This window comes from Phocoena phocoena, chromosome 20 (assembly GCF_963924675.1).
Source record: "Phocoena phocoena chromosome 20, mPhoPho1.1, whole genome shotgun sequence".
NCBI classification, from domain to species: Eukaryota; Metazoa; Chordata; class Mammalia; order Artiodactyla; family Phocoenidae; genus Phocoena; species Phocoena phocoena.
This window is the reverse complement of record NC_089238.1, coordinates 46,879,295-46,897,184: the sequence shown is the minus strand read 5'-3', so window position 1 is coordinate 46,897,184 and position 17,890 is coordinate 46,879,295. Positions and strand designations below refer to the sequence as shown.

Below are 17,890 nucleotides of genomic sequence, written 5' to 3'. Positions count from 1 at the left end.
AGTAAACATCCTTTCCTATCCCAGAAACCTATGAACTTCTTCCAGCAACCATCCAGGTGGTCGACTGATCATAGAAATGAATATTTTTCTTTTGAACCAATACTCGTGGGGGTTATTTAAGTATACTGGAGCCACACGATTTAATTGATTTTTTAAAAACATATCTGATGTGTTTCTATACCTGTTTTTCAGTATTTTTATTTGCTTATTCTTTCTTTTCTTCTATTTTAAACTCCTTGATTCAAAGTCTGTATCTTCTTCCTTTCGGGTTTTTCTCAGAGTCTAGTAGTGTTTTCCAGTTGGTGGACATACAGTGATGTATTGCTAGTAAGAAAGATTTCCCAAAAATAATATTCCATTAAAATATATATATATATATATTTATTTATTTGGCTGCGCTGGGTCTTAGTTGCGGCGTGTGGGATCTTTTAGTAGCAGCATGCGGGCTGCTTAGTTGCAGCATGTGGGCTCTTAGTTGTGGCACACATGTGGGATCTAGTTCCCTGACCAGGGATCGAACCTGGGCCCCCTGCATTAGGAACGCAGAGTCTTAACCGCTGGACCACCAGGGAAGTCCCCAGTATTCCATTTTTAAAGGTATAGAGGGGAGGGGACTCCGTTGATGGTGTGATGTATTTATATTTAGTGTGTGCTAAATCTTGGATCTAATAGACACGTCATGGACATTAGTTTCTGCTTGAGGACTCCAAGCCCCGTGAGGTTTCAAGTTTGGGGATATTCCTCAGATTTGATGTCAACCAAAAGAAAGCCGAGTCTATTTTTTCTTGGCCTATTTTTCTGTAACTTCAGAGAGTATACTGAAACTTTTGTAATGGAAGGTTTTTCATTATTTGGGCAAAGGACAATCTTAAGTGTGATACCGAATGCATTTTTTTCTCCCTGCCAGTTCACTAATGAAGCAGCAGAAAAAGTCACTTGAGTCAGTGGTTAAATAGACCATGCAGGGAAGTTGTTGCATGGTGTCATTCCTCTGTCGTCTGCTTCATAAAAGCTTTTAAGGCTAGTGTTTCTCAAATGTGCACACAAGTCCCCTGAGAATCTTGCTAAAATGCAAATTCTGCTTCAGTAGGTCTGGAGTGGGGTGTCAGACTCTGCGTTTCAGTAAGCTCCCAGCTTTGGCCGCCCCCAGAGTAGCAAGGCTTTAGGCTGTGTGTGGAGGAGGAGGTGGGGTTCTTTCGTGGTTCGCGGTCCTGTGCTCACCAGTCTGAGTGTGGGTATTTCTCTTTGATCCGTGCAGGTTTGGTCGCTGGCTACAGTAGCTACGGATCTTTGCCTTGGTCCGAAGTCTGACCCAGATTTGGAAACACCCTGGGCTCGACATCCATTTGGGCGACAGCTACTGGAGTCCCTGTAGGTTTTGAGAGCTAAAAGTGAGGAAAATGAGTGATGTCGATTTTAGGTCTATAAACACTTTCGGTGTTTTTGTCTAAGAGAAAAGTGCAAAGGCCTGAGGCATGAGAAGAGGAAGTGAGACCTTTCCTTTTAGGGCTGCCATAATTTCTGTACAGAACTCATTTCTTAGAGCAGAAGGAATTATACAGTATTTGTCATTTATAACAAGGATTTGGGACTCATGTGTCCTTGAGAGATTTATGCTTTGGCCCAGAAGTACATCAGTCTGAACACAGGAGTTTGAGTTCTTGAGGTAGAAAGTTTCTTGGGTGCTACAGAATCTCGCCCCTGAGAGCAGGTTAGAGAATTGCACGTTGGCCTTCGTGTTTTCCAAAGGCCACGATGCATTCACCCTGTTAGACAGTTTATGAAAACCTTGAGTTTGTGTTTGATTTATTGCACTGAAATATGGCAAACTGGAAATACAGTGTGCAGAATGAGTCACATCCGGGAAGAACCACTTGAGGTTTCAAGACAGGGAGGCCCAGGTCCTGACAGAGAGACGGAAAAGCTCTCCTTCCTTCAGGTGGAGGTTTGCTTTACCTGCTTGCTGAGGCCAGACCTGGGACACGTGCTCACGCTTCAGGTTGCTCATGGTGCTTGTTCTGCCCACTTCATATGAGGCTCACGAGATAGTGTGAAAACACCTTAAAACTATTAGACATTGCTTGGTAGGAAAGTATCAAGTCCCTGGGATCTCTACCTCACATTCTATCTAGCACAGTTGTACTGAAAGGAGCAAAGGGGATGTGAGGACCTAAAAGGTAAAACTATCCCCTGTTGTTCTTACTTAATAGCTCAGACTCATAATGCCACCTCCCGAGTCTGTGACCTGCTCCCCATACTGTGGTGGCACCGTGCTCTCTGAGCACCTCCATGTAGCCTTAGGTCATATGAATGGAGGACATAGAACCCCCCCCCCCCCCAGGAAGCAGTGTGATGCCTCCTTGGAGTTGGGGAGGCCGAGAGAGCATGTATGGCCTCACTCAGATGTGAGTTGAGTCTCCTTAATTCTTGAAGAAGCTCCATTCAAGTCTGAGCCCAGGCCTGGATGCCAGCTAGGAGCTTTCAGATTGGTTATATCTAGGTCATGTGTAATACTCAGATACATGTTATTCCAAAACAAATTTAGCCAAACTCAAAGTCGATCGTGCCCCCGGATATGCAGAAAGCCCTCGTTCCTGATGGGGGCTTTTGAGGCAGAATCAAGAATTCTCCCTTCCTTTATGGTTTATCACAGGATATAGTTCCCTGTGCTATACAGTAGGACCTTGTGGTTTATCCATTCTATATAAATGATAATGGAAAAGAGTATGAAAAAGAATGTATATATATGTATAACTGAAGAACTTGGCTGTACAGTAGAAATTGACACAACACTGTAAATCAACTATACTTCAATAATATAAATTTAAAAAAAAATTCTGACATCCTACCCCGATGGCGACAACCCGCCGCTGTCGTGACAGTCATCCTTCCCCCTGCCCCCTTTCTCTCCAGGCTGGCTCATTACTGCCGGCTCCGGGACGTGCAGACGTTGGCTATGCTCTGCAGTGTGTTTGAAGCCCAGTCTCGGCCGCAGGGGATACCAAACCCCTTCGGGCCTTTTCCCAGCCGCTCATCTAACCTTGTGGTGTCCCACAGTCGATACGTAAGTTGGGGGTTTCCTGGTGTGAGTTTGACTTTTCCCAGAGGTCGCCATCACGGGGAACGGCACTCTCACACTGCTCCTGTTTGCTCTGCAGCCCAGCTTTACATCCTCTGGTTCCTGCTCGAGTATGTCCGACCCAGGATTCAACACTGGTGGCTGGAACATAGGTTGGTATGGCCTTAGCCCACGCTGGGTTTTTTTGGTTTTTTTTTAAACATCTTTATTGGAGTATAATTGCTTTACAGTGGTTTGTTAGTTTCCACGCTGGGTTTTTATACTCTAAATGTGGTGTGCGATTTAATATTTACTTGATGAATACTCTCCATATTTTTCCTTGTTTCTCATTGCCCCCCCCCCCCCACACACACAGAGTGCGCCGCAAAGCTTGCGGGATCTTAGTTCATCTTAGTTCCCCGACCAGGGATTGAACCTGGGCCCGCTGCAGTGGAAGCTTGGAGTCTTAACCACTGGACCGCCAGGGAATTCCCCCTCTTTGCCCTTTTTTTAAAAAATTAATTAATGTATTTATTTATGGCTGCGTTAGGTTTTCGTTGCTGCACGCAGGCTTTCTCTAGTTGCAGCAAGCGGGAGCTACTCTGTTGCGGTGCGCAGGCTTCTCATTGCGGTGGCTTCTCTTGTTGCAGAGCATGGGCTCTAGGTGCACGGGCTTCAGTAGTTGTGGCTCATGGGCTCTAGAGCGCAGGCTCAGTAGTTGTGGCGCACGGGCTTAGTTGCTCGGTGGCATGTGGAATCTTCCCAGACCTGGACTCGGACCCGTGTCCCCTGCATTGGCAGGTGGATTCTTAACCACTGCACCACCAGGGAAGCCCCCCCACTCATTGCCCTTTAAATTGAGTATGATGGGGATACTGTAGTCAGCAAGGTCTGGGCTTTTCATGTTTGAACAGGCTGGTTTCTGGTCTCTCTGCCTTGCTGGGTTGCTTTCCATCTTGTAACCTTAAGAAACTGACAGTGGGACTTCCCAGTGTCCCCCCGCAAACGCTAACCCTTATCCTTTCTCCTGCACAAGCCCCTTTCCCGATCATCTGCCACTTCCTGTTACCTCCCTCTCCCCACGTACCTCCTTCAAGGTAGAGAAATAAAGCTGAGCCTGGTTCCAGGTGGCCGTAAAAGTCTGTTTAACGAGGAAGTGTATTTGTGTTTTCTGGATATTTTAAATTTCTTTTTAAAAATGATCTTAGTTTTGTTGATTACAAAAGTACTATTTGCCCAGTGAAGAAAAACAAAACAAAAAGCATTAGTGGAGAAAATAGTAATCATTGATTCCCCCACCTAGAAATAACATCTGTTAACATTCCAGAACATTTTCCTCCAATCTTTGTGTGTGTGTGGGGGGTCATTCTATATTTGTGGGTTTTGTGTTCCATTTTTGATTTTGTCATGAGCATTTTCTCATGTCATTTAAAGAGTTTTTTAAGTAATGCCTGCCTAACAGTCTACATCATCTCTACCATAATTTGCTTAATCATTATGTGTGTACTTAATTATCAAGTTACCTTAATAGTAAACACCTAGACAAAAAGGTAAGGCTAAGAAAGTGTTCTGTTTAGTTCCATTTCTCAGGATCTTCAACTTAGCTTATCTTTCTTCCAGGGAGTAAATTGGACACAAGTGCATTATGAGAGTTTTCAGGTATTTCCCATGCCTTCTCTGATTTTCATCTTCTCTTCCCATTTGATTTTTTTCAGTGGGAAGAGAGACAGAGCACATATCTTCACCCTGGGGAGAGTCCTCACCGGAAGAAATCCGATTTGGGAGTCTGACCTACAGTGATCCTCGTGAGCGAGAGCGTGACCAGCACGATAAAAATAAAAGGTAACGACCTTCGCGGGTGGGAGCTGCAATTTCATGACGCTTAGATTCTCCAAAATCAGGACTCTTAGCACATTATGTGTCATTTGTTATACTAAGTGCTGTTTGGCCTTGAGCTTGTTTCTCTTAAAGGAATTGACCGGAATTTTGAATTTGATCCAGGCTTCTGGACCCCGCCAATACCCAGCAATTTGATGACTTTAAGAAATGCTACGGAGAAATCCTCTACCGCTGGGGTCTGAGGGAGAAACGAGCTGAAGTGCTGAAGTTTGTTTCCTGCCCTCCTGATCCTCACAAAGGAATCGGTGAGTAAGAATTTCTTTCTGTTCCCGTCACTCTCTGAAAAGTCCTATAATTTAATGTGCCCATAACATAATACTTGGAATGAAGTTCCAGCTTCTCATTTATAAGCAGAAATTTCTGAAGCATTTTGAATCTGTTTCAAGCTTCTGAAAACCCTGGCATTTCATGAGGTGGTTACATTTTTATTGTGACGGAAGAAGTTTTCCATACAATCCTCAGATATTGATTGGAAGTAGGGAGATTTATTCAGTGATTCAACTAATGTTTATCAAATTCCTCTCAGTCACAGTGCTAGCACACTCACTCCTTCCCGTGGTGGAACTCACAGACCAGTGGGAGAGAAAAATATAATTACAAATTGTGATCAGTATTATGAGCAAAAAAAAGGGGTGTTGGGGCAGGGAAGCAGCGGGGGAGAATCTTAGAAGACGTGTCGAGCTGTATCGGGAAGGCTATCTGAGGAGCTGAGGTTTGCAGGATGGGGTGGAGCCACACATGCAGTGAGAGAGCAGCACGAAGGGCATCCCATGCAGAGGGAGCAGGTCCGTGGGGGAAATAACTTGTTCTTCTAAACAAGTGGAGGAAGACCAGTGTGGCTAGAGCATAATGAGTGAGAAGAGTGATGTAAAATTAGACTGTAGGATAGTCAGACTTGAGAGTCATGGTAAAGAATTTGGATTATATTCTAAGTCCAATGGTGAACTTCAAAGGACGTCAATAGGTAAGTTATATGACTTCCCTGGTGGTCCAGTGCTTAGGACTCTGTGCTTTCACTGCCATGGGCCCAGGTTCGATCCCTGGTCAGGGAACTAAGATCCCGCAAGCCGTGTGGTGAGGCCAAAAAAAAAAAAAAAAAAAAGTAAGTGATGTGCTCTGGTTTCCATTGGAAGAGGATCCCTTTGGCTGTTATAGGAAAAAAGGGTTGGAGGAGGGTAGAAGCAGAGGTAGGAAGGCCATTTGAAGATTCTTAGAGTAGTCAGAGAGAGATGAACGACCTAGTCTTGGGGTGACATCAGTGAAGGTGGAGAGAGATGAGTGGAGTAAAAATGTATTTTAGAGGTAGACTCAATATGACTTACTGACAAGTTGGTTATGGGCTTGAGGAGAAGAGGCAAAGCTTAGATGATTCCCAAGTTTCCAGCTCAAGCAACTGGGTAGATGGTGGTGCCATATTCTACGATAGAAAAGATTGGAAGAAAATTGAAAACTCAGTTTGGGACAGTTGGAAATGTTGGTGAGGTTCAGACTATAGAAGTCATGCAGGCAGTTGGATATGAGTCTGGAGCTGAAAGGACAGTTCAGGGCTAAAACTAGGAATGTGGGAATCTTCCCCATGTCGGTGGTGTTCAAGCTGTGAGAGTTGAGTGCGTTTACCTGGGAGCTGGGGGGTGGGGTGGAAGAGGATGGGAGGAGCAAATAAGAAAACCCACTTACTCTGGGCCTTGAGAGAATCCAGGACTTGGGGATTGAGTCTTGGAGGAAGAACCAGAAACAGAGACTTAGAATGAGATATCAGTGAGTTTTGAGGAAAAGCAAGACTGTACTATGAAAGAAGCTAAGAGAAGAGATGTTTTCTAAAGAGTGACATGGGGCTTCCCTGGTGGCGCAGTGGTTGAGAGTCCGCCTGCCAATGCAGGGGACACGGGTTCGTGCCCCGGGTCTGGGAGGATCCCACATGCTGCGGAGCGGCTGGGCCTGTGAGCCATGGCTGCTGAGCCTGCACGTCTGGAGCCTGTGCTCCGCAACGGGAGAGGCCACAACAGTAAGAGGCCCGCGTACCGGTTAAAAAAAAAAAAAAAAAAAGAGTAACATGAAAGACAGATACAAGAGTGGACTGAACACACACTGATTTCCTTTCTCTCCCAGATCCTGCCGAAGTGCCTACATAGAGCTTTTCTGTAAAGACACAACCATGCAAGGAGAAGTAATGTTGGCAGTAAAACTTGGGACCTGGTGGGGCAGATAGGTTAGTGATACCTGATCTCACGGGGAGAAAGCTGAACCCTGAACTGGCCGGCAGAAAAACAGCAACGCACATGGCAGAACCCCCAGGTGGCTCAGGAATTAGTGGTACCACGTACCTCTGCAAGTGGCATGAAGATGAGGTCAAAAACAGGAGTATTGTGTCATGGCCTTTCTAGGGTCCCCAGATCCCCACTCCTAGTTTGCAGAGCAGTTATCACCCTTCCTCTCCCCCAGCAGAAAACGGAAGTTCATTCTCCAAAGAAGGTGGACACATTTCCCAATAAAGGGGCCGCCACATAGCTAGCATATGAATGAGGAAAGACCCAGGAATATAGAGAAGATCCTAGAAGCTTCCAGAGAGAGAAAACAGGTCACATACAAAGGATAGGAATATGGATAGCATCACACTTTTCGGGAGCAATGAACTAGATACTGACAGCAGTGCAGCAGTGCCTTCCCTGTCCTCAAGAAAGTGATCCTCTTAGAGTCTCTTAGAATTCTAACCTAGAATTCTGTACCCAGGTTATCCATCAAGTGTAAAAGTAGGCCTTCAGCCTATCCAAGGAGGAGAAATAGATTCAAGCCAGGAAGCCAGGGTGTTGGGATGATGGTGAAGGGAGATGTACATGACAGACCTGAAGACAGACCAGTCCAGGTTGGAGCTTCAGAGCATTGTCTCCAAGAAGAGAAAACAAAATCTGTGTATTTCAGTATATATAGTGTATTTCAGTATTCAGTGTATTTACAGAAGATTCAGATGTTTGGAGATGAATTATCAATAAGTATGTAACTAAGCAAACAGGAAAAACAAGACTAACTCTAGGAGGAACAAAATGTGCAAGAAAGAAAGGAAGTCATCATGGTACGTGACTTGGCTTGAATAATATTTACCTAGAGAAATAATGTGAAAACAGTACTGATCCAACCAACTGATAATAGAACCACATGAGGAAGATGAGGAACAGGTGGTACATGAGTCTGGTTGGGGAGATTGGGGAATGAAAGAGCTTCCACCAGGGAAGGTCAAGAGACAGTGCTTAAATATGACAATTAAGAAATAGCTTTATGAACATGTTGTGTAGAGATAGGGAGGTAGGAGCAGAAGAAATAGTTAAGAATTTCCTCTAGAGGGTGATGGATGTGGGAGTGGAAGGGAATGCTGCTTTTCATAACACGATACATAGAATAATTTGACCCGTGCGAGTATAGTTTCAATTAAAAAAAACACCAAACTAATATATAAATACATACATACTAATACATACATTGAATAACAAGGATTATTTTAATATGGATTATCTTTTTTTTTAATTTTTTTTTTTTAATTTTTGGTTGTGTTGGGTCTTTGTTGCTGTGCACGGGCTTTCTCTAGTTTTGGTGAGCAGGGGCTACTCTTCGTTGCGGTGCGCAGGCTTCTCATTGTCGTGTCTTCTCTTGTTGCAGAGCACGGGCTTTAGGTGTGCAGGCTTCAGCAGTTATGGCACGTGGGCTCAGTAGTTGTGGCTCGCGGGCTCTAGAGTGCAAGCTCTGTAGTTGTGGCACACGGGCTTAGTTGCTCCGCGGCATGTGGGATCTTCCCAGGCCATGGCTCAAACCCGTGTCCCCTGCATTGGCAGGAGGATTCTTAACCACTGCGCCACCAGGGAAGCCCCAAATATGGATTATCGTGGTGCGCGTACGTAAAGAAATGCAGACAGAAAATGCTATTTGGGTACATATTTTTCAGAGCATCTACATGCATGAAAGTATATCAGGGAGAGATTAATGATGGCCTGGAGCAATTTGTCTTTTAAAATTAGTTTCCAGGGAAATAAATGAATCACAGAGATATGTAACTGATGTGTCCATCAATCAGTTAGACGTATTGACATCTCCTATTATAAAGGTCGTGCTGGGTTCTGTGGGCTGGACAAAGAACTGTAAGGTGTGGTTTGGGGAGGGGGTCATTCAAGAAGTCTATAATCCAATCAGAGAGATGAAACTGAAGCTCATGAAGACTTAAATGATGTTTGAGAATGAATAGTCTGTCCTAATACCATTACAAACAGTGCTACAAAATTTCAGAAAGAAGGGGGGAGTGTGGATTGTGGAAGAGTCACAGACAAAAACATTAAGTATTTCATCCTTAAAGTTTTTCCTTTGGAAGAGTCAGACTACCCAAATACAGGAAATAGCAGGTATCGAATATGACAAGGTTGCCAAGTTGGTCTCCTCCTGGTGGAAAACCAGCAGTTTCCTCTCACACTTACCACATCTGCAAGGGTCACTCCGTATCAGCAGCAAGATTTGAGGGATGCAGTTGTTTTCATTTAGGGGATTAGATATTTATAGAAAGGACTCCAGGCTTCATTTATTTTGAGGGGATAATGCTAGACAGAGTATTCTTTAAAAAAAAGAAAAGAAAGAAAAAAAAACCCTCCATATGCAAGGTGGTTTTTGTCTTTGTTTTTTCTATTGAGGTATGAGGCGCTAGGTCAGAATGGTGGTAGAGAAGGTGCAGCCCACCCCCAGTTCCTATCTGCCCACCTGAATTTTATTCAGCAACTTTCTGTTTTGGTTTATTAATTTAATGTCTTATTTACTTGGCTGGGTTTACTTACATTTGTGTAATGTGGTGTTAATTAACACACATAACTCTTCTGTGTGATTAACAAACTAGAATTGTATGACACTAAACCTTTGGAGTTAGCTTCCACCTGGAGGTTCCGTAAAGCCTTGGGAATCATAATTTGATCATTCCATGTACCAGCAGTATTTTTATTGTCCTTATTAGTTTGTCTGTTAGGAACCAAGAATGATCCATTTCGCCTCTACCAGGTTTCACCTGCAAAGCCTGTACCTGTGATTCTGTGCCTCCTTCCCTGAGATCCCCCAAGTTAATCAGTGTTCCAGGGAAAGACACTTGCCAGCTTTGTGGTTTTCATCAGTGTCTTATAGTTTTCCGAGTAAAGGTCTTCTACCTCCTTAGGTAGGTTTATTCCTAGGTATTTTATTCTTTTTGATGTGATGGTAAATGGGATTGTTTCCTTAATTTATCTTCCTGATAGTTCATTGTTAGTGTATAGAAATGCAACAGATTTCTGTATATTAATTTTGTATCCTGCAACTTTACTGAATTCGTTGATGAGCTCTAGTAGTTTTCTGGTGGTGTCTTTAGGATTTTCTGTGTATGGTATCATGTCATCTGCAAACAGTGACATTTTTGCTTCTTCCTTTCCAATTTGGATTTCTTTTATTTATTTATTTTTCTTGTCTGTTCGCTGTGGCTAGGGCTTCCAGTATTATGTTGAATAAAAGTGGCAGGAGTGGTCATCCTTGTCTTGTTCCTGATCTTAGAGGAAATGCTTTCATCTTTTCGTTGTTGAGTATGATGTTAGCTGTGGGTTTGTCATATAAGACCTTCATTATGTTGAGGTATGTTCCCTCTATGCCCACTTTATGGAGAGTTTTTATCATAAATGGATGCTTAATTTTGTCAAAAGCTTTTTCTGCATCTATTGAGACGATCATATGGTTTTTATTCTTCAATTTGTTAATGTGGTGTATCACACTGATTGATTTGCTGAAAAATCCTTGCATCCGTGGGTTGAATCCACTTGATCAAGGTGTATGATCCTTTTAGTGTATTGTTGGATTCAGTTTGTTAAAATTTTGTTGAGAATTTTTGCATCTGTGTTCATCAGTGATATTGGCCTGTAATTTTCTTTTTTTGTTTGGTATCTTTGTCTGGTTCTGGTATCAGGGTGATGCTGACCTTGTAAATTATGAATGTTCCTTCCTCTGTGATTTTTTGGAATAGTTTGAGAAGGATAGGTGTTAACCCTTCTCTAAATGTTTGGTAGAATTCACCCATAAAGCCTTCTGGTCCTGGACTCTTGTTTGTTGGGAGTTTTTACATTACGGATTAAATTTCATTACTGGTAATTGGTCTGTTCATATTTTCTTTTTCTTCCTGGTTCAGTCTTGGGAGGTTGTACATTTCTAAGCGATTTTGAACACATTCCACATCCCTTTGTACCTCCTAAAGTGACAAAAGTTAGCATGTTTACCAGCATCACCCAAAGTGGATGCATACTCTTTCCAACTGTTAACTGGTGGTCATGCCATTATGTGCAACAATGAGTGGCAAGAGAGAATATTAAGATTATGCTCAGTGACTTAGTGTTTTTGTATTTTTTCTCTTTGGGAATTTAAATCCATTTAGAAATTGTCTACACCCCTAAAGATTATTTGTTAGTTAAATGAAATATAAGTTCAAGGTCTTAAAGTTAATAAGGATGTTAGAAATTATGTTTAAGTGACACACTAAAAAGAAACATGATTACTAATGATGTATTGAATTTTTCAGCAAGATGACATTTTAATCATTTTACCCAGATAGAAGTGGAGAATAGTTTACCTATACAGTTATCTCAGGTGCCAAAGAACAACCCTTTTAAAAAGATGTGTTATTATCATTCAGTTTACGTGAACACACGGTTTTTACATTTTCATAATTTTAAATGTTGAATCTTTTCAAACCAATAAAACCAGTAAAGGAAACTTAAGAAATATTAACTAATCAGTTTTTAATGAGAACACAAAGCAAAGTCTTACATAATATATACAGTTATGCTTTACAGAACTAGAACAAAAAATTCTTTAATTTGTATGGAAACACAAAAGACCCCACATAGCCAAAGCAATCCTGAGAAAGAAAAATGGAGCTGGAGGAATCAGGCTCCCTAACTTCAGACTGTACTACAAAGCTACAGTAATCAAAACAGTGTGGTACTAGTGCAAAAACAGAACTATAGATCAATGGAACAGGATAGAAAGCCCAGAGATAAACCCATGCACCTATGGTCAATTAATCTATGACAGAGGAGGCAAGAATATACAATGGAGAAAAGACAGTCTCTTCAATAACTGGTGCTGGGAAAACTGGACAACTACATGTAAAAGAATGAAATTAGAACACTCTCTAACATCATACTCAAAAATAAACTCATAATGGATCAAAGACCTAAATGTAAGGCCAGACACTATAAAACTCTTAGAGGAAAACATAGGCAGAACACTCTGACATAAATCGCAGCAATATCTTTTTTGATCTGTCTCCTAGAGTAATAAAAATAAAAACAAAAATAAATAAATGGGACCTAATTAAGCTTAAAAGCTTCTGCAGAGCAAAGGAAACCACAAACAAAACAAAAAGACAACCCACAGAACGGGAGAAGATGTTTGCAAATGAAGCAACCAATAAGGAATTAATCTCCAAAATATGCAAACAGCTTATGCAGCTCTGTATCAAAAAAAACCCCCAAACAACCCAATCAAAGAATGGGCAGAAGACCTAAATAGACATTTCTCCAAAGAAAACATACAGATGGCCAAAAAGCACATGAAAAGGTGCTCAACATCACTAATTATCAAAGAAATGTATATTAAAACTACAATGAGGTATCACCTCACACCAGTCAGAATGGCCATCATCAAAAAGTCTACAAACAATAAATGCTGGAGAGGGTGTGGAGAAAAGGGAACCCTCCTACACTGTTGGTGGGAATGTAAATTGGTGTAACCACTATAGAGGTTCCTTAGCAAACTAAAAATCGAACAACTATATGATCCAGCAATCCTACTAGGACATATATCCAGAGAAAAACATACTTTGAAAAGACACATTCATCTCTATGTTCATAGCAGCACTATTCACAATAGCCAAGACATGGAAGCAACTTAAGTGTCCACTGACAGATGAATGGATAAAGAAGATGTGATACGTATATACAATGGAATATTATTCAGCCATAAAATAACAAAATAATGCTATTTGCAGCATCATGGATGAACATAGAGATTATCATACTAAGTGAAGTAAGCCAGAAAGAGAAAGAGAAATATCATATGATATCACTCATATGTGGAATCTAATTTTTCTTAAATGATACAAACGAACTTATTTACAAAACAGAAACAGACTTACAGATACTGAAAACAAACTTATGGTTACCAAAGGGGAAACGTGACGGGGGAAGGATAAATCAAGAACTTGGGATTAACAGACACACATTACTGTATATGATAGATAACCAACTAGGACCTACTGTAGAGCACAGGGAACTCTACTCAATATTCTGTGATAACCTATATGAGAAAAGAATCTGAAAATGAATGAATATATATATATATATATGTATAACTGAATCACTTTGCTGTATTCTTGAAACTAACACAACATTGTAAATCAACTATACTCCAAGAAATTTTTTTTTAAAAAGTTATGCTTAGAGAAAGAAGACAGCTTTTTTCTGGGGGGGGGGGCGGGGGGGCTGCGTTGGGTCTTCCTTGCTGTGTGTGGGCTTTCTCTAGTTGCAGTGAGCGGGGTCTACTCTTCATTGCGGTGCGTGGGCTTCTCATTGTGGTGGCTTCTCTTGTTGCAGAGCACAGGCTCTAGGTACACAGGCTTCAGTAGTTGCAGCACGTGGGCTCAGTAGTTGCAGCACGCGGGCTTCAGTAGTCGTGGTGCACGGGCTTAGTTGCTCCATGGCATGTGGGATCTTCCTGGACCAGGGCTCGAATCCATGACCTCTGCATGGGCAGGTGGAGTCTTAACCACTGTGCCACCAGGGAAGTCCCAAGACATAGCTATTTTTAACCCAAATTTTCAAACCAGTTTATCTCAGGATTTACTTTAACTAGGAACTACCATAAAATTTTTTCTTTAGTTTCCATGTATTTAGAGTCTCTATTTGTCTGTTTTTATGACTACGTGTTGTGGTGAAGCAGAGGAGCTGGCTTTGATAGAAGAAAGAAACCAGGACCCTTCCTCTACAGTAGGAGGTGAAAGAAGAGGGAGATGTGACGAATTGGGGGTGTTGAGATGAAGTATCCCCCATTGGAAGGCTTCTGTTTTCTTAGGGAAGGGAGGGAAGAGGCCATCGGGTGAGAGAGAGAGAGGCATGTGGGAGGGGTTTAAGAATATGGCAGAGGTGTGAGGTGGGCACCTGGGAGTCGGGGAGGAAGAGCCTGACCACTGCACACAAGCCAGGAGTCTACCTGGAGGTGCGGTCAGTGAGACGAGCATCCTGACGGTGCGCCTTCCCATGGGAACGCTCCTGGGCTGACGCGGAGGAGGCCAGGGATGGGGCTCATCCAGGTGAAGGTTTTGCCAGGTGGTACCATGAGGGAGAGAGGGGCCAAGGAGTTCAGGATATTTGCAAAAAAGTGACTATGGGGCTTCCCTGTGGTGCAGTGGTTGAGAGTCCGCCTGCCGATGCAGGGGACATGGGTTCGCGCCCCGGTCTGGGAAGATCCCACATGCCGCGGAGCGGCTAGGCCCGTGAGCCATGGCCACTGAGCCTGCGCGTCCGGAGCCTGTGCTCCGCAACGGGAGAGGCCACAACAGTGAGAGCCCTGCGTACCGCAAAAAAAAAAAAAAAAAAAAGTGACTATGAAGTGGAACCGTGTAATTCAGGCTGGTCAGAGGGGAAACTACAGCCAGAGAGGGGCTGATCGCGTGGAAGTGCAAGTGGACTTTGGATAGAATGAGAGACGGTGGTGGATTAGAGGTGAGAGGACGGTGACCTGGGAGGCCAGGTGTGCAGAGGGTTAGTGGCGTGGATTTTGAAGATGCCAAGGATTGGGGTGGAGGGAAGATTGAGAACCAAGAGCAGAAGTCTTCAGAGCATGGGGCGGGGGGTGTCCAGAATGTCAGTACATGACAGTAGAGGGAAAGGGGAAAGGCTGGTGAAGCCAGGGAGCAGTAGCCTCGAGAGGAGAGTACGGTCTGGAGGCAGCCATGCGCCACCCTCCCCTCCCACCCTTCCATCTTTAGGATGTAAGACAGAGCCGGCCTTCCCTTCGGAGGAGGCCGAGACACAGCGGGGTTTGGTTAGGGCCAGGTGGTGAGGGGACCGTTCCCAAAAGAGCCTGTAGAGCACGTGGGAAGGTCTGCACTCGATGCAGCACAGCGGAAGGCGGTCTGGGAGGAGGAAGGATCTCCAGGTAGCAGGGGCTGAGCAAGGGAGCTGGGCGGTTAACGTGGGCCGCCTGGCCCCAGGGCTATGGCTGAAGCGGACAGGGACTTCGCGGCAGGCGGGGACCAGCGGAGCAGGGCGGTCCTAACCGCTCTCCCCCATGCTGGGGCAGCCCTGTGGTGGCCTGACTCTGTCCATCTTAGGCTGCTGGGTCGTTGGCAGGCAGGTAGGGAAGAGATTGTAAGACCAATCAGCTCTTGCCTGAGTGTCGACTGATCCTTCAGTGCTTTCAGACAAATGTTTGTTAACTGCCTTCTCTGCATCTGTAGCTGTTGGGGTGGAAGAGGAATGAGATGGAGCCTCGACCACTGCAGACACTGGGGTTTCCACCCAGGGCCTCGGGGAGCAAGGCGCCTGCTGCACCCTCTGCCCGCACCCTTCCACTGTGGTGATGACAGCAGCTCCTTAGTGAGGTTGTAGAAGAAGGGGTTCTGCCATTAAAAAACAGAAAATTGAACAGCAGGGGTCTAATAGGATCCTACAGAATCCCCCAAATGAGTACCTCGTTATTACAATGCCTGGTTCCCCTTTGCAGAGCTGAACTCACCGTGTCTCTTTTTCGGCCATCTCCGCCCTTCTCCAGAGTTCGGTGTGTACTGCAGCCACTGCCGGAGTGAGGTCAGGGGCACGCAGTGCGCCGTCTGCAAAGGCTTCACGTTCCAGTGCGCCATCTGCCACGTGGCCGTGCGAGGGTCGTCCAACTTCTGCCTGACCTGCGGGCATGGGGGACACACCAGCCACATGATGGAGTGGTTTCGGACCCAGGAGGTGTGTCCTACCGGGTGTGGGTGCCACTGCCTGCTTGAAAGCACTTTCTGAACTGACAGCCCGTGGGAGTTGTGGGAAATCCCAGAGAACCCGTCAATGCCGGTTGACAAGCTCTCTGCCAGGAGAGAGGCTCCAGAACCCACCCCTAACTAGACAGGGATGTGTTCTCCTCAGAGACTGACACGGTGCCAGCTGTTCATGAGCCTTTGCTTTTCTTTTGTTGGCTGTTGGTGGCATGGATGTTGGTGGAGGAGGACACAGGCAGATGGAAGTTTTCTTGGAGAAAAGCACCTGCCTCCAGAGCCGTGTTTACCTTTAAGACGACAGCATCCTTTCTGATGCCATCAGAGAGATTAAGGTTGGTTGCAAAGGACAGTCTCCTGAGCCAAAGGACAGTGGACAAATGGGCCTGTGACATAAGTTTATGCATTTATGACCTGATGGACTGTGGCCTTTTAAAATATACTTAAGTTATAAATATGTAATGTACTTAAGGATCCTTAAGATGTATTTTTCTGTTTGTTATTTCTCTTCCAGCTATTCTCCCTTGGCTAATAAAATTCTAGTCATCGTTTGAAAAACAAAGAGATGAGGTTGAATGATATTTTAGTGAATCTTCTTTTATTCTGCTTCTAATTGAAATTAACTCTTTGGCGTAGGACCAAAGTCAGCGCTCACATTTCCAAAGGAAATGCTGATTTGCTTTTGTCATCCAGCAGGAGAAAATAGAATTTGACATTTAAGTTTCTTCCCAACCCCAAGAGTTTTTTTTTTAATCATTTCTTTTAACAAAGGAAAATGAAATTACATGGCAGCATTGCTGTGAGAGTCTCCCGTTGCCACTGTGTAGGTTGGCTGGGTTCCCGTAAGTGCCTTCACTCTTCCCTTGGGCTCCTTCATACGCTTTGACCCATGTTTATCTGCATCCACCAATTCTCCAGAATGATTCTCAATGCTTCCCATTTTGTATGTGCCAGGAAAGAGACATCTTTTCAATATTGCTACTGAAATTTATATTTATTTATTTTTAATTTTTATTTTTTTGGCTGCATTGGGTCTTAGTTGCGGCACGAAGGGGTCTTTTGTTGCAGCGTGGGTTTCTCTCTAGTTGTGGCATGCGGGCTTTCTGTCTCTAGGTGTGGCGCGCGGGCTCCAGAGCATGTGGGCTCTGTAGTTGTGGCATGTGGGCTCTCTAGTTGAGGCACACATCCTCAGTAGTTGTGGTGCGCGGGCTTAGTTGCCCCGCAGCATGTGGGATCTCAGCTACCTGACCAGGGATTGAACCCACGTCCCCTGCATTAGAAGGCAGATTCTTTACCGTTGGACCACCAGGGAAGTCCCTATATTTATTTCTTAGAATTTTACAATTCCAAATTGATTAGCTTAAGAAATATAACTCCACGTCTCAGAATGTGAAAGTGTTGTACATCACTGTGGGTTTTTTTGTTTTTGTTTTGTTCTTGAATTTTCATTCATTTATTTATTTTTTGGCTGCACTGGGTCTCTGTTGCTGCGCAAGGGCTTTCTCTAGTTGTGGCGAGCGAGGGCTACTCTTCGTTGTGGTGCGCGGGCTTCTCATTGTGGTGGCTTCTCTTGTGGAGCACAGGCTCTAGGTGTGTGGGCTTCAGTAGTTGTGGCATGTGGGCTCAGTAGTTGTGATTCACGGGCTCTAGAGCACAGGCTCAGTAGTTGTGGTGCACGGGATTAGTTGCTCTGAAGCATGTGGGATCTTCCCGGACCAGGGCTCGGACCTGCATCCCCTGCATTGGCAGGCAGATTCTTAACCGCTGCGCCACCGGGGAAGTCTGCATCGCTGTGTTTTAAACTACAGGTCAGGACCCATTAATAGATTGTGAAATCAATGTAGTGGATAAAAACCAGAATTTTAAAAAATGAAACAGATTAGAAGAGACATATCAGAACTTACCAGACATAG

At 44.1% G+C, this 17,890-nt stretch overlaps 1 protein-coding gene and 1 non-coding gene across 2 annotated transcripts in view; one reads left to right on the top strand and one right to left on the bottom strand.

The window, feature by feature from the left end:
- The window catches only part of WDR59 (WD repeat domain 59), an 83,670-nt gene extending 67,140 nt beyond the window's left edge, over positions 1 to 16,530 (top strand). Inside the window, exons 21-26 of the mRNA XM_065898621.1 lie at positions 1,259 to 1,371; positions 2,914 to 3,064; positions 3,159 to 3,231; positions 4,774 to 4,900; positions 5,060 to 5,202; positions 15,770 to 16,530. Of these exons, the coding sequence (XP_065754693.1) occupies positions 1,259 to 1,371; positions 2,914 to 3,064; positions 3,159 to 3,231; positions 4,774 to 4,900; positions 5,060 to 5,202; positions 15,770 to 16,005 (843 nt within the window). The 3' untranslated portion in view covers positions 16,006 to 16,530. The remainder of the gene's footprint in view (positions 1 to 1,258; positions 1,372 to 2,913; positions 3,065 to 3,158; positions 3,232 to 4,773; positions 4,901 to 5,059; positions 5,203 to 15,769) is intronic.
- Positions 500 to 572, bottom strand: TRNAR-CCU (transfer RNA arginine (anticodon CCU)). The gene has a single exon. It is a non-coding gene; the product is annotated as a tRNA-Arg (tRNA).
- Positions 16,531 to 17,890: the final 1,360 nt, after the last annotated feature.